General features: G+C 42.9%; 1 protein-coding gene across 2 annotated transcripts in view; it reads left to right on the top strand.

Annotated features, from left to right (window-relative positions):
* Positions 1-227: 227 nt before the first annotated feature.
* LOC122563757 (stromal membrane-associated protein 2-like) overlaps positions 228-17,132 on the top strand; it is a 60,168-nt gene continuing 43,263 nt past the window's right edge. Inside the window, exon 1 of one of the 2 annotated variants that reach the window (XM_043717956.1) lies at positions 228-377. In XM_043717956.1, the coding sequence (XP_043573891.1) occupies positions 266-377 (112 nt within the window). In that variant the 5' untranslated portion in view covers positions 228-265. The remainder of the gene's footprint in view (positions 378-17,132) is intronic. The other variant, XM_043717955.1, reaches the window with a different exon arrangement.

Raw genomic sequence — 17,132 nt, 5'->3', positions numbered from 1 at the left:
ATCTCCAGATAGACCCGCCCCCTCATGATAGAACCGTCATCTCCAGATAGACCCGCCCCCTCATGATAGAACCGTCATCTCCAGATAGACCCGCCCCCTCATGATAGAACCGTCATCTCCAGATAGACCCGCCCCCTCATGATAGACCCGGGATGGACACGCCCCCCAGTAGACCCTCCTGCCCGGATGGATGCGCCCCCAGATGGACCCGCCCAGACAGAATGTACTTCCTGTTTCCGGTCCCCTACCCCCACCTTTGACGAAGATGGCGACCCGGGCGGAACGGGAGCGGCAGCAGCGGCAGAATGAGCGGCACCAGGAACTACTCGGGGAGATGCTGCTGGAAAGCCGGGAGTGTGCGGACTGCGGCGGCCGAGGTAGCGGGCTCGGGGAGGGGGGGGGGGTCCGGGTTGCGAGGCCTCCCTTTACTGAATGAGCCGGATTCCATCTGGGCTCAGGACCTCGTATAGAGCCCGGGAGGATCGGCCCTCCGCCGGTGTCGGGGCCGGGGCCGGGGCCGGGGTCGGGGTCGGGGTCGGGGTCGGGGCCGGGGCCGGTGTCGGAGCCGGGGCCGGTGTCGGAGCCGGGGCCGGGGCCGGGCTCTCCCGGGCTGTCCGAGCCCCTCTTTATTACTCTGTCTTAGTGAGGGAACAGTCCTGGATTCTGCCTTCATTGAACTTCCGCTGTATCTCAGTCAGCGCCTTTTAAAGTGTATGTACCTTGAAATGTGGTAAACTGGATCTCATGCTGCTGTTGGCTTCTGCTTCATTGCCGGCACTTGTGTGGATTTGTTCGTAGTTGCTTTAAAGAGGAAGTAGATTTATCAGCTGCGTAATTGGGAATGTTCTACCCCGATCTCGCAAGCTCAGGTTGCTGATCTGGTTTGAGTCACCCGTAAATTTGTACCATAAACCTGAATTTGGGTGGGCTTGGAGTGCACTTAATAAGGCTGCTGTGCATTTGGCATAAACTTTTGGGTAATTTCCCTGTTTTATTCCATGACCATGCACAGATTGTCTTTCTGCATGGTTTATTTGTCAGATTAGACTGAATGTATCAGGTGCACCATTTGACAGTCACATGCAGCTGGAACCAACTGAGTGCTGAATATTGCAAACTGACACTTAAGGGAATCAGAGTTGTCAGCCTGGTTATTGAGTAATCTTGTTTGGGATATCTACTTCGAATAGAGTACTTGCTGGTATAGCTGATCAGGCATTGTGCTTGGATGCAACGTCAAAATTGCAGCATCAGGTTTGCGAATTCAGAACCCCAGGACTGTCTGAAAGAGATCATGTTCTGTGTTTATTGTATCTACTGTGTGAGAATGATTGGGGATATTTTATAGAATAGGCACACCATACCATAGATTGTCATAACCGAACATAGCACCAAGTAACGAGAAGTTGAGACATTGCACTCCTTTTATTTCCCTTCTGTTTCTTGGAAGAGAGTGATGATATCTCGTCACTGCTGTGCCGCCAGGAAGGATTGCAGTAACTCTGTTAGTGAGATTGTGCAATTGTATGAGCCAGGTTGCAAACACCCAGGCTCAGTTTAAAGCTGTGATCTCTGTTAGTGAGCAGTGTTCTGCTCCGGGCCAGATTAGGGAGTAGACTTGATTTTGTAATGTTATTTTTATTGTAAATGTACTTTTGACAAATTGGAATCTGAGATATTTCCACTCCCTGTCAGGGTCTGGTCTTTAACCTCTCAACAAGGTATGTATTTCACTTCCTCTTTCAGTTTCCCTTCTGAGTGGCATAAATGTGCAATCACTTTATTTATTATCAAAGACTGATTTTGAAAAATATACAATGGTTTGGGAATTTCATTCCTGGCTGAGTATCATTTTCCCTTCTCAGGATGTGTCTCTTAGAATAGGTTTGTCCCTAATAGCCCTGAAGAAGATAGTCATCAGCTGCCTTCATGAATCACTTCAGTCTATGTGGTTTAGGTACACACACACTGCTGTTAGCAAGAGGCTTCTGGGATTTTGACTCAGTGACCCTGAAGGAAGATTAATATGTTTCCAAGTCAGATGATGAGTGGTATTGGAGGGGAAATTGTGGGTGGTGTATTCCTTGTATCCGCTGCCTTTGTGCTTCAAGGTGGAAGGGTTGGTGGGTCTGGAAGATATTGTGAATATTGTCACATTTAGGACAGTTTTCAACCTTTTTGCATGTTTAACAGTGACTACTGAAGACAAACCCAGAAATTTGGGGATAGGATGGTTCCCCCTTCCCATTGTACCTGAGAATTTCGTACACTTTTAATCTGAATTAACAGCCTGTTTATATTAAATATAAACCAGTACAGCCTCATACTGGAATTTGCCATGTGGTCCAATTTGTCAATTTACTGCCTGGCATAGCACCAGTTCAGAAACGGTTCCTGGCTGCTTGAATAAGGTATCAGTGGACTGCTGGAATCAATGGAAAGACCCTCAGATGGATTAAGAGTAAGTCGGAAAGGAGGAAATGGAATGACAAACAGGGCAAGGGGACAATGTGTGTCGTCACTGGGAGGGGATTGGAGTGATGCCAAGCCCAGGATTATTCATCAAGTATTCAGTGTAAGATTCAAGAGCAGCACCTTCACTGTGGAGAGGAAATGTTTGTTAATAATGTCAGTGCTGAGGGATCGCGGCAACCAGGAACTGAAAAGGAGGAGAGTTTATTCTGCTGAGGTCTCCTATCGAGTGCATCAGTCTGTGCTCAAATTGATTTTCACAGGTTACTCATTTTTAATATTTTGCTTTGATAGTTGAAGGAATGTGTGTGTGTGTCCATCTGTTTGTGTGTACGGTTATCTCTGTTATATCTGAATTTAAGAATGGAGCTGCATTTATCCGGAACATTTCATTTTTTGGAATATTCCATCCTGTCTTAAGAAGTGTGATTATTGTTGTAATGTAACAGATTTGGCAGCCAATTTGTGACAATAAGCTACCACAATGCAATAATGACCAGATAATCTGTTTTGGTGTTGTCGATTGAGGGATAAATATTGGCAGGAGATAGTGCCAAGGTTTCTTTTTCCTGAGAGTGCAGGTGGGAATTTGGTTTAATATCTCATCTGAACCACATTGTGCCTTTAATTACTTGTAAACTGTATCTCAATGTTGTTTTTGAAATTAAGTTTAGAAAACCAACTAATTTGAGCTAATGAACAGTAATGAATGTCACCATCTTCCTAAGACTTTGTTCTACTGATTGACCCCTTGATCACTGTCTATCCATGGTCCAGCAGTGTGAGTTGACAGGCTGATTAGATTAGATTCCCTACATTTTGGAAACAGCCCTTCGGCCCAACAAGTCCACACCGACCCTCCAAAGAGTAACCCATCCTGACCTGTTTCCCTCTGACTAATGCACCTAACACTATGGGCAATTTAGCACAGCCAACTCACCTAACCTGCACATCTTTGGACTGTGGGAGGAAACCAGAGCACCTGGAGGAAACCCACACAGACACCGAGAGAATGTGCAAACTCCACACAGACAGTCGCCCAAGACTGGAATTGAACCTGGGTCCCTGGTGCTGTGAGGCAGCAGTGCTAACCACTGAGCCACTGTGCTGCCCAGCTGTGATCTGAGAGTCCAGTCATTCTTCTCTCAATACCTCCCTCAACCAATATTTTCACAAGATTCCCATAAACAATAATGTGTTAATGAATAGATTTGTTTTAAGGATAGGTATTGTCACAAAATCACAGAATTATTAGAGTGCAGAATGGTACCATGTGACCCAACATACGTGCGCCAACTCTATTATCCAGTGCTAGTCTTCTGCTTTGTTCCCCATATCCCTGCACACCATGACTACACAAAAAAAATCTAATACCTTCTTGAATGCTTCAATTGAATCTGACTCTATTGTATTTCCGGACAGAGTATTCCATACTCTAACAACTTGCTGCATGAAATGTTTTTTCTCACATCACCCTTGCTTCAATTGCATATCACATTAAATCAACATTTGTGTTGCTTTTACATGCAGAAACAGCTTCACTCTGTCTGCTTTTCTCAGCCCTCTCATGATTTTGAAACCATCAATCAGATCTCCTCCCAACCTCCTCCTCTCCAGGGAGAATGGTTCTACCTTCAATCTATTTTCATAAATGAAGTTTCTTGTTCTTGGAACCATTCTTGTAAATTGCTTCTGCACTCTCGCTGATGCATTTGCATCTTTCCTATAATGTGATGCTCGCAATTGTACACAATCCTCCAGTTGAGCTCTAATAAGTGTCCTCCATAAGTTCAAGATCGACTGTCTCCTTGTTCTTGTACCCATGACCCTATTAATAACGCAGAGGGTCCTGTGTGCCTCATTTACTATTCTGTCCACCTGTCCTGCCCCCTTCAATGATCTTTGCACACCCGGTCCTTCTGCTCCTGCATCCCCTTTAAAATTGTACCCTCTATATTGACTTTGTGTTCTTCCAATCAAAGTCTGGACCTTGCACTTCTTTGCATTGAAACCTATCTGTCCATTTCACCAATTATCAGTGTTATTTTGGAGTTCCATGCTGACCTTCTCATGGTTCGCAATTCTTCCAAGTTTAGTATCATCTGCAAACTTGTAAGTTGTCCTCTGTGCACCAAGATCCCGATCTCTGTACCAGGTTAGTGGAGAGAACTCAGCTGCTGTTCCTCAAATAATGTTATAAGATCCTTGACATTAGTCCGAGAGGGCACAACAGTGTCTCAGTGTCTCAATTATTAGACAGAATCTGAGTGCAACATTCCTGTAACACTGGACTGGAGTTCCAGTAGAAAAGAAGAATCTGAGGCAAGAACTCTGGTGAAGACTGTAGCTGATTCCGAAAAGTTTTTCCTCAGTCAGATTATGAGCTCTGAGATTTTTGAAACCCGTTCTTTAATTGGATTTGAGGCTGCATCTTATCCTGCAGTTTGAATAATTCTGGTGATCACTTACATAGAGAGAGAGATCGCTGCACACTCAGGATTGCTGTGTAATGGCCTACAACACATACTAGCACCACGCCAGTTGTGGGGCACCACTCTGTTCTCAATGTCACCAATGTAGGAACTGTCTGACCTCTGACATGACCGCCTGTTCTGCATGATAACACAGCCTCTGAACATTTTGACAAATGGTGACGTCTGAGAGCCTCAGTTAAAGGCTGTAACTTAGCCTTTAGTGTCAGGTGATCACAGACATTCAAACTTTTGTTTCTGTGTTCAATAATTTATTACTCGGGTGTGCGTTTTCCATCTATCATTAGGTGCAATTGCGGAGGCAAGAGGTGGAAAGTCTGTGATCGTGCTGAATAGGAAACAAAATTAAAGGGTATGCTTTTCCTTCATTGCTTTGTGATATGAGAGCTGTTTCTAACTTTTTAAGATGACCAGATATTGTAGATCCAACCAGTTGTTACACCTTGTTCAGAACAGTGAAATCAAGAGTTTGAAAAGTAATCTGCAAAATGTTAGTTTGGTGAGTGGGGAATTAACCTGTGAAATGGACTCAGTAAAGACACAGTGAACACTATCAATAATTCATTCAAATACCAAATTAAATAGATTTCTTTCAGAAAATAACATTTTGGAATAAAGGTTATGAGCAACTAGAGACAAAGTGTGGTAAGTGTTGGATGGCTTGTAATTTTAAGGCTGTGATTCTCGAACTTCCTATCACTGGGGATTTCCTTGCCTCGTATCTAGGTCTTTTGGACACTTAACAGCATGGATTAGTGACAACTCCAAAATCATTTAATGTGGTGGTCAGGATGATAAAGGTGAACTACTGGACCGAAAAGAGCATGTTTATGATGAAAGCACAAATCTGAATCCAGAGGTTCAGCAGTTCCAGTGTTTTTAAGATCTGATTTGCTGCTTTAGAGCAGCTCTGAACTATGGGAATGAAGTCAGAGTTCAATCTGCAGTGACCCCGTGATGCCCAAATACCCATCAGGATCAGAAGGTTGGAAATGGATCAGAGATTTGTTAGTTTGGCACCAGTGAAAACTGCTGTTGTTTCTGGTGTTGAAACTGCGAGAGGATTGAATATAAGATAACAAGTTGAAGTTTGCCCAGGTTTGGAGTTTTTATTTCCTGGAATGTAGGTGTTGCTGGTCAGAAGAGCATTTATTGCCCATCCCTAATTGCTGTGAAGTAGGTGGTAGTGAGCTTCTTGAACCATTGTCTTCTTTGTGACATGGGTGCACCCACTGTGCTGTTACTGAGGGAGTTCCAAAGTTTTAGCAGTGAAGGAATGGTGATTCTAAGCCTGGATGGTGTGTGGCCTTGAGAGGAGCTTGCTGGTGGTAATGGCTGTTTCACCTTGGAAACTGTCACTGTTGACCTTTGATTTGTTTTAGTTACTCACCTTCAAGAAGCAACAGGTAGAAAGTTGCTGTTCCTGATTTTCTCATTCTTCAAACTTTGTCATTTATCACTGATGGTTCTGGGATTTTTCTGGTGTTTATGGGAATAGAATTGCACATGATCTTTCTATTTGCTAAAAATAATATAAATCCTTGCAAACTAATGACTTCGTTCTTGTTTCCACGGGTGATGGTAGCATTCCCAATGTTGAGTGAGATTGAATAAGTTACTGGGGTCCTCCCTAGTCTCTGAGACCGAGCGATCAGTGTTGTATTCTGAACAGTTTGTTGTATTGGTGGGTTTGTGGCATACAATCTTCCGTTTCCAGTTTCCTGTTTATGAGCGTATTCACACATCACAGGCTGTGAAACTGGTTTCTGTTAACAACCTTTTATGCTTTACAATTAACAAGTTGCACTTTGTCCCATTTTTGCAGCAAAATGTCATTTGTTTTAGCTTTACCAGTTCTATAAAAACAAAATAAATCCACTAGAATCTGTGCTTAGGAAATAAATTGTCAACTATTGCTCAGTGAATAGCACACTCTCACCTGAGTCGAATGGTTGATGCCTTCAGGGACCTGAGCACACAATCTTGGCTGACACTTCAGTTCAGTATTGAGGGAGTGCTGCACAGTTGGCAATGGGGGGTGTTTTAAATGGGGCGTTAGACTACCCTAACATCTCAGAGAGGGGATTTTTGGAAGATTCCATAGCTATTCAAAGGAGCATAAGAAATTCTCTGTATCCCTGGATCAGTATTTAGAGCTGAGGTGATCTGACTGGAAAGTTATCTGGTCATACCATATCACTGTGAGAACTGGAATTAGAATTAGGTTTATTGTCACATGTATTCAAGTACAGGGATACATAAGTACTACAAAAGGTGTACAAAGTCACTATTTCTGGCACCATCGTGGGGACAAGGATAACCTAGGTACAACATCTTGGGTATAAATTAGAAAAGTAAAGATAAAAGTTCAGCATCATAGCCCTTCTAAAGCAGGGAGTCCATGCTAGGCTTCACCTCGAGACTGGGAATCCACCTTGGTCTTTCCTGAGGCCATGAGTCCATCGAGTTCATCCCTGCTTGGCTCCCTTAAGGCTGGGAGTCCCTCAAGTCCACGCTTGCTCAATTCGCCACCACTGATGCTGTCCGAGGGATGGGAGTTAGTAGAGAGAAAAAAAAGAAAAAAAATGAGAAAGAAACCGTCAGAGCAGACAAGGTCCGGTTTAGGTTCCTATTTTGCTGCAATCTTTATGGTACAGATCCATCCTTGAAGAGAGCTTGCTATTTGCGCATTCATAGGTTAATAGGTTCATACAGCGCAAGAAAGGCCCTTTGGCCCATTAAGTCTGCACCAACACACCATTGCTAAAGATGTGCAATTTCCAGCACTTATATCCTTGAATGTTATTATATTTGAAGTGCACACCCAATTTTTTTTAAGGTTGTAAGGTTTCCAGCCTCCATACTTTCCCTGGCAGTGCATTCCAGATTTCCCCCACCTGCTGAGTGAAAAAGCTTTTTCCCAAATCCGCTCTAAATCTCATGCCCCTTGCCTTAAAACTATGCCATCTCATGATTGACCCCTCAACCAAGGGGAGCAGCTGCTCTCTCTCCACCCTGTCCATCCCTCATAACCTTATACACCTCAATCCTGTTTCCCCCCCCTCAGTCTTCTCTGTTCTAAAGAAAACAATCCAAGCCTATCTAGTTTCTCCTTCTAGCACAATTTCTCTATCCCAGACAGCTATACCCACTCCAGTGCTATCATATCCTTCCTGTGGTGAGGTGACCAAAACTGCACACAGTACTCCAGCTGCAGCCTAATCAACACTCTCTACAGCTTCAACATTACCTCTTTGCTCTTCTACTCTATGCCACGATTATTGAAAGCAAGTGTCCCATATGCCTTCTCAACTATCCTGTTCATGCGCTCACGGGGGTCTGTGAATAATTGTTCCTCTAAGCTACCCAGTCCCCTGCCGTTCTTTAAATACTCTCTTATCACCTCGCACTTGGCAGGGTTAAATACCATCTGCCACTGGTCTGCCCCAACCCAGCTATATCTTCCTACAAGCATCTTCTTTATAATTGCTCATCCTACCGATCTTCGTGTTGCCTGCAAATTTGCTTAACATTTGCCCCATATTTTCATCTTTATCATTCGTGTATATAACAAACCAGAAGGCTCCCAGTACTGATCCTTGTGGTACATGGCTGGACACTGGCCTCCAGTCACTCAAACAACCTTCTAGCACGACCCTTTGGGTCCTGTTACTAAGCCAGTTTTTAATCCATCTCACCAAGTTTCCCTTAATTCCATTCTGAGTAGAGTCACCCAAAATGTTAACTCTGATTTCTGTTCACAGACCTGCTGCCAGACCTGTTGAGCTTTTCCAGCAACTTTTGTTTTTGTTACCTTAATTCCATGTGCTTTAACCTTCTCAATCAGTCTCTGTGTGACCTTGTCAACCTTTGCTAAAATCGAGATAAACTACATCAGCTAAACTTCCTTCATCCACACACTTCATCACATTTTTTTTTAAATTTAATAAATTTTCTAGGAATGATGTCCCTCTGACAAAGCCTTCTGACTATCCCTAATTAACCCATGCCTTGCCAAATGAGTTTTAATTCACTCCTTCAGAATTTTCTCCAATAGTTTCATTACCACTGATTTGAGACTCACCAGTCTATAATTTCCTGGGATATCTCTACTATCCTTCTTAAAAAGTGTAACCACATTTGCCATCCTCCAGTCCTCTGGCACTTCTCCCATGGCCAGAAAGGAGTTAAAAGTTTGTGTCAGAGCCCCTGCATTTCCTGACTCATCTCTTACAGCAGCCTAAGATGCAGTTCATTCAGGCCAGGGGATTTGTCCATTTTTGAGCCCGATAGAGCCTAATTTCCTATTCCTAAATTGAGTGCTGCATTTTCTATATTGGTGACTACACTTTAAAACTGCATAACACTTCGGGCCATCACAAGTTTGTTAAGGGTGCTATATAAAAATAGTTTCTTTTATTTCAAAATATATGTCTGAGGGAATGTATTGACAATGGCAATGCTTAACATGGGATGTATTAGTTGCTCTTCCCCATTATCCATAAGTTCTTACGCTAGAATATTTCTAGGAATCCCTGCAAGCTAAATTTGCTGCATGTTCCAACATAATATAAAATACTGTTACATTGTGCACTATTCTGGCTGACTCTTGACACTGAGCCATCAGTTAGAATCTTTTTGAAAAGTTTAATCAATAAATTTACAAACGCAGATTCCGGAGAGCCTTGTGGTTTTAGCTGAAGGTGTTGCAATTGACTGCATACTGAAAGCATCTGATTTATTCTGCTCCTCAGTGTATTCTTGTGTAAATTATGATGGTGAAGCAGAAGATGGCAGAAAATACAGTCTCGCCAGCAGCAGTGGATAGAACCCGGCTGTGCAGATCAGCTGAAAAGACTATACAGTTACGTTGTGGATGCTTCTCTGACCTTGAGACTGTTAGCCTATTTTCCAGTCACCTATCCAGCTTTAATGTGGATAACTTGCAATTCCAACTTCATCAAACTGCAAGCCATAGTTTCAAACAACTCCCACAACTCTCATTAATATCCTTAAGATCTGAGACAACTTTGTTCACAATCTCTGCTTCTTACCTAATTCTGCACTGCCTTTCTGCTTTGCCCATCCCTCGATGTCCTTGAATGGATTGGCTCCCTTGGCCATTTGAGGGCAGTTAAGAGTCAATCACATTACTTGAGGTTTGGAGTCATGTGTCAGCCAGATCAGATGAGAATACCAGATTTTCGTCCCTAAAGGCTGTTAGTGGACCAGCGGGTTTTTTCAACACAAGTGATTAGAGGGTTGCACTTACACTGGCTTTTATTTCAAGATTTTTGTTCAATTTGTATTTCACCATCTGCCATGGAGGGTTTCGACCCCATGTCCCCAAAACATTTGCCCGGAGTTCTGGATTATTTGTCATAGAGAGAAACAGTCAGAAAAAGGCCTTCAGCCCTTTATGTTTGTGTCAGCCAAAAACAACCACTTAACTATTCTAAACCCACTTTCCACTACATGGCCCATAGCTTTGTACACTTGAGGTATACATCTAAACACTGCTTAAATATTATAATGGTTTCTGCTACATCCAGTCTTACAGACAAAGTTCCATATTCTCAACGACCCTCTGAGGGAAAAGGTTATTCCTCGCATATCCTATTAATCATCTTACCCTAACCGTAAAGTTATGCCCCTGGTCATTGCCTCCCTCCATCAAGGGGAGCAGTTTCTACCCTATCTGTGCCCCTCAAATTTTATATTTTTTATATATTTAACCGTGTGCCTCTCAATCTCTTCCCTTAGGAAAACAACCCCAGTTTGTCCAAACTTTCTTCATAACAAAATCTCTCCGGCCCAAGTAACCTCCTGGTAAATTTTCTCTGCGTGATATCCATTAGAGTCTCATCCCTCCAATAATGTAGTGACTGAAATTGCACACAATAGTCTATCTATAGATTTTATACAGTTCCAACATTACTTCCCGATTCTTAAACTCTATGCCAAATATCATATTTGCTTTCTTAACCACTTTATTCATCTGTCTTCATACCTTAAAGGAATGCTGTACGTTAAGGTCCCTCTGATCCTTGGTGCTTTCCAGATCCTACTGTCCATCACACATTTCCTTGATTTGTTTGTCCTGCCCAAGTGCATCACATCTCAATTATCCGGATTGAATTCCAATTGTCATTGACCAGCCTGTCTATATCCTCTTGCGGTCTAAGATTTTCTTCTTGTCGTCTATATCCTCTTATAGTCTAAAGACTCTTTACTACCCTGAGAAAGTGTAGTGACATTACCACTTCCCACTGCTTCCCAAAGTATAATCACTTTGTGGACTTCTTCCTCTTCAGCTAAGCTTTTCTTTGATTGTCATCTCACCTTTTGGTTCAGAGATATCTGTAAACTGTAGAATTCCCTACTTCACTGACTGGCTTTATTCACCTGAACAATTTCCTAAATTCCTTCCCATTGATCCCTCCCTCCAATACAGCTTCTTTCACCTCCACCTGCATTGTAAGTTCTCTTCACCTAGACCTGTCAAACTTCACCATCTCTAGCTCAGCTCTGTGAAGTTCTTCGAGAAACAATTCTGCATGAAATGTACTGTAAAACAGAATGTTCCCTCCAGCACAATCGCATTAGGTCAAAGAAAAATACTGAAGCAGCTGGAGGTCTGAAATAAAAACAGACGTTGCTGAAGAGAAACTGAGCAGCGTTGGAAGCATCCATGGAGAGAGAATTCCGTTCTGAAAAAGTGCCATTAGACTGTTGTGGTTCTGTTCGCCGAGCTGGAAGTTTTTGTTGCAAACGTTTCGTCCCCTGGCTAGGCGACATCATCAGTGCTTGGGAGCCTCCTGTGATTAGACTGTGCCAATAGACTCGCAATATTAACTTTCTGTCTCTTCAGATGCAGCCAGGCCTGATGAGTTCCTCCAGCACTTTCTGTTTTTATTATAAGAGGTCCTGTGCAAACATCTTTCATCATATGCACTGTCAGGCAACGCTGCAATAATTATGCAGCTCACTCATCTCATGGAGTTGGCAAGTTTCTGATGACTAATTTTTTAGGGTTTTAATATTCTCAGCTTATCTGAGCATGTTTTTGTTGCCCTCTAATACTCTTCCCACTTCTCTGAAGCTTTGAATGTTTACTGAAAGACAGCATGATGCTGAATCATATAGCATTCCTAAAATTGTTGCTGTATTCTATGGAAAGGTCAGTTGAGTATTATAATATTGAGTCAGCAGTCCTTGGTTTGGGATATGATTCATAGAGAGCTGTACAGACCAACAATAATCTTGTTATTTTCAATGGGCTCAAAAGGTCATTACAGGCTTTCCCTCACTGAAACGGGAGATACCTGTAACAAAAGGAGGTGTGGCTGCTTCAGAAGACAAGAAACTTAAAAAGAAACACTGATTTTGTTTGATCATGCTTCTGTCAAGTGACTCAAGCCACTGTTGTTCTATAATTAAATTCAATTCTATTAAATTCATTGTCACGTGTACCAAGGCACAGTGAAAGCTTTGTCTTGTGATCAATACAGGCAGATCACATAGTTAAGTAGCATAGGTAATCAGCGGCAAAAACAAACACACAGGTACAGGTGAATGTTAAGAGTTTGAGTCCATTCAGTATTTTAATAACAGTAGAATAGAAATGGTTTTGAAACCGGCTGGTGCGTGTGTTCAGGCTTCTGTACCATCTCCCCAATGGTAGAGGTTATAGGAAAGCATTTTTGCCAGGGTGGGATGGATCTTTTAGAATGCTGTTGGCCTTTCCTTGACAGCGGGCCTGGTAGATGGATTCTATCGATGGGAGGTTGGCCTTTGTGATTGTCTGGGCCGAGTTCACCGCTCTCTGTAACCGTCTGATCTTGAATGGTACAGTTGGCATACCAGATAGTGATACATCCAGACAAAATGCTCTCTGGCGCAACTATAAATGCATATGAGTTTAGATAAAACATATTAGTAATTTTTAAAAGTATGCTATTAAGTTTAAAGAGTTGTTGTGGTTCTGTTCGCCGAGCTGGGAATTTGTGTTGCAGATGTTTCGTCCCCTGTCTAGGTGACATCCTCAGTGCTTGGAAGGCTCCTGTGAAGCGCTTCTGTGATCTTTCCTCCGGCATTTGTAGTGGTTTGAATCTGCTGCTTCCGGTTGTCAGTTCCAGCTGTCCGCTGCAGTGGCCGGTATATGGGTCCAGGTCGATGTACTTATTGATTGAATCTGTAGATGAGTGCCATTCCTCTAGGAATCCCCTGGCTGTACTCTGTTTGGCTTGCCCTATAATAGTAGTGTTGTCCCAGTTGAATTCATGTTGCTTGTCATCTGCGTGTGTGGCTACTAAGGATAGCTGGTCGTGTCGTTTCATGGCTAGTTGGTGTTCATGGATGCGGATCGTTAGCTGTCTTCCTGTTTGTGCTATGTAGTGTTTTGTGCAGTCCTTGCATGGGATTTTGTACACTACATTGGTTTTGCTCATGCTGGGTTCTGGTGAGTTGTTGTCTGAGTGTGGCTGTTGGTTTGTGTGCTGTTATGAGTCCTAGTGGTCGCAGTAGTCTGGCTGTCAGTTCGGAAATGCTCTTGATGTGTGGTAGTGTGGCGCGTCCTTTGGGTTTAGATTTAGATTACTTACAGTGTGGAAACAGGCCCTTCAGCCCAACAAGTCCACACCGATCCGCAGAAGTGCAACCCACCCATACCCCTACATTTACCCCTTACCTAACACTACGGGCAATCTAGCATGGCCAATTCACCTGACTTGCACATCTTTGGACTGTGGGAGGAAACCGGAGCACCCGGAGGAAACCCACGCAGACACGGGGAGAACGTGCAAACTCCACACAGTCAGTCGCCTGAGGCGGGAATTGAACCCAGGTCTCTGGCGCTGTGAGGCAGCAGTGCTAACCACTGTGCCACCGTGCCGCCCGAAATGGCATGTCCTCGTTCCATTCCCTTAGGCATTGCGAGGGTATCTGTTTTTGGCGAATACATTGTATAGGTGTTCTTCTTCCTCTTTTTGCAGTTCTGGAATACTGCAGTGTGTTGTGGCCCTTTGAATAGTGTCTTGATGCAACTTCTTTTGTGTGTGTTGGGGTGGTTGCTTTCGTAGTTTAGGACTTGGTCTGTGTGTGTAGCTTTCCTGTGTACCTTAGTGGTGAATTCTCCATTCGGTGTTCTCTGTACCATCACGTCTAGGAATGGGAGTTGGTTGTCCTTTTCTTCCTCTCTAGTGAATCGGATTCCTGTGAATGTGGCATTGATGATCCGGTGTGTGTTCTCTATTTCTGTGTTTTTAATGATCTTTGACCTACAAAGAATGAAACCTGAAAGCAACAACACCCCCAGATTCTATGGACTACCTAAAGTGCACAAACCAGACATCCCACTCAGACCCATAGTCTCGGTGCTATGTCTGTTGTGTCTGTAAGCCCATACAGATGTAGATGTGGAAATAAGCCATTCATCCCATCGAGTCTGCTCCACCTTTCAATGAGATCATGGCTGCTGTGATTATTCTGAACACCCCTTTTCCAGGTGACCCTTGATTCCCTTACTGATTGAAAATTTGTATATTTCAGCCTTGAATATACTTCATGACCTGGCTGTGCCCACGATTACCTGACTCCACAATGGCCAATGGTGTCTGGAGGAGATTCTGATCCTGCAGGAATAGACAGCCATTTCCGTCATCTCACTGCATGGCTGGATTCTGAGAATGGTTCTGGAGCCTTTAGTTGAATGCAAGACAAATAATGTATTTTATCAAGCAATCTCAAAGCATTCCTCTCTATCTTTGGTGACGTGCTAAATGTTGATTTCATTCTTCAGATTCAAATCAGGAAGCTGTGGAGATGAGTGGTTTGTGTTAAATTTATAATTGCAGAACCTTACAATGTCAGCAAAAACTTCTAAAGCATGAAGGAAAATAACTGTCACGATAGCGGAGCAGAATGAGATAGCTGACCTGTCAGACAGATCTTGCGTAGATCTTAAAGTAGAGTTTCTAAGGAGGGGAGAGTTCTCAGTATGGCAAAGTTACCAATGGTGAAAAGGATGAAGGGGTGATGGTCATGAAATCGGTGAGAAGAATGCTAAGTTCAGAAAAGTGTTGAGTAGTAGATGGTAGGAGGGAGGGAAGGATCAATCTTTTTTTTTAATTTGTCTTTGAGAAGATGGTGGTGAACTGCTGCCTTGAACTGCTGCAGTCCATGTACTGTGGGTAGCTCATCTGAGACTTCATCGCGATTATTTGATTTATTGTCACAAAAACCTAAGTACAGTCGAAAGTTTTTTTTTGCGAGCAGTACAGGTAGATCATAGTAAACAACGACATAGAGATTATAAGGTGCTTCGAGAGAGTGAGGTACACAGGGTTACGACTGCAAAGGAGATAAACAAAAACAAGGGCATCATTAGATTTGAAACGAGAGAAGTTCATTCAGCAGTCTAATCACAGTGGGGAAGTGGCCTGCTGGGTCATTTCAGAGGGCAGTTTAGAGTCAACCACATTGCTGTATCTCTGGAGTAAGATGTAGGGTGGTAGATTTCCTTACCTAAAGGCTTTTCCTGTGCTGCACTTTACAACAACTGCTTTTGCCAAAACAGCAACAAACTATAGAGAGTTGTGAACACCGCCCAGTTAATATTGCAAACCAGCCTCCATGCATTGACCCTATCTACGCACTGTCTCAAGAAAGCAACCAATAAAATCAAGTACCCCCTCATCCCAGTTATACTCTTTGTTGAGGGTGGTAAAGATATAAACGTTTGAGTGCGTGTACAAACTTATTCAAGATCTCGCTCGGGTTTGATACCTCACTTTGAAGACACTGCATTCAGATGCTGAAGTCAGTGGATGGGGGAAAGTGAATGTGGCTCTGCAGCACTTGGTTGTGAACATTGCTGACAAAGTCTACATTTGTCATCCTGCCTAGTTGATCTTACTAAGTAGTGGTGAACAGCTGCTTTGAATCACTGATGTAGGTAAACCCACAATCTGTAGTTGAGGGATTTCCAGAATTTTGATCCAGTGATACCGAAGGAATGCGGAAATATTTCCAAGTCAGGATGGTGAATGGCTTGGAGGGGATCTTGCAGGCAGTGGTGTTACCATGAATCTGTTACCCTTTTCCTTCCAGATAATAGATGTCATTGGTTGGAAGATGCTCTTGAAGAGGTTTTGGCAAGTTTCTGCAAGGCATTTTGTATGTGGTACACACTGCTGATTGATTATTTTAAAGACAAGCTTAAAAATCGGAAGGCCAGATTTCCTTCAGTCCAAAAGGGACTGAATTTCTGTGTTCTTGCTGACTGCTGAATTGTTTAAGGAAAAACTTTAAAGCAATCAATATTCAATACAGATTAAGTTTGAAATAATTCACCTTCAGTTTCTCCAAAGGCACAAATCAGGAGCAAATGAATACAGAAGAACCTCGATTATCCGAACAACACAGGCGAGGGGTATTTTATTCGGTAATTAAATGTTCGGATAATTGAATGCCGGATAACACAGTTTAGGCTGGCATCGGGACCTTGCAATCTTGTTCAGATAATTGAATGCCAGATAATCGAGGTTCCTCTGTACTTCCCACTTGCCTGGATGGGTGTAGCTCCAATAACACCTGTAGCTAAATACCACTCAAGCCAAAGCAGCCACTAACATAAACTTATACTCAATGGGCTGAATATATGTTCTTTAAAACAGTGAAGGTAGTTTTTGATTTTGGGCAGTCCAGTTACAAATATGAAATAGTCACCAGTATGTCCAGAGAATATAAAGGTAACGTATTCATCTTGTTTACATTGAACGAATGTGGAACTTGGTACCACGTGGCAAAATTACAATAATGAGCCTAGAAAATGAGCTAGTTTAAGTGCATGAAGATGAAACTAAAATACATGTTGTTACTATTGGTTGATATAGAGTGTGAAAAAGACACCAGCACTGATTTGGTGGAAGGACTGGGTAGCTGTTATGGAACCAGGATGAACTTTGGACAATCTGAAACAAAAGATAAAAACTGATGGTTCTTGAAATGTGGATTAGAAGCAGTATGTGCTGAAATACTCAGCAGGTCCGCACCATCTGTTGAGAGATCACGTTTAAGGTCCAGGGGCCTATCTACAGAACTTTGTAGGAACGATTTTAAGGTGGATTTTCTTCCATTGTTCCATTCAGAGGGTGGTGAGTTGGCACC

The sequence above is a fragment of the Chiloscyllium plagiosum genome, chromosome 27 (assembly GCF_004010195.1).
Source record: "Chiloscyllium plagiosum isolate BGI_BamShark_2017 chromosome 27, ASM401019v2, whole genome shotgun sequence".
Taxonomy (NCBI): Eukaryota; Metazoa; Chordata; class Chondrichthyes; order Orectolobiformes; family Hemiscylliidae; genus Chiloscyllium; species Chiloscyllium plagiosum.
This window is presented reverse-complemented; position numbering and strand designations above follow the sequence as displayed.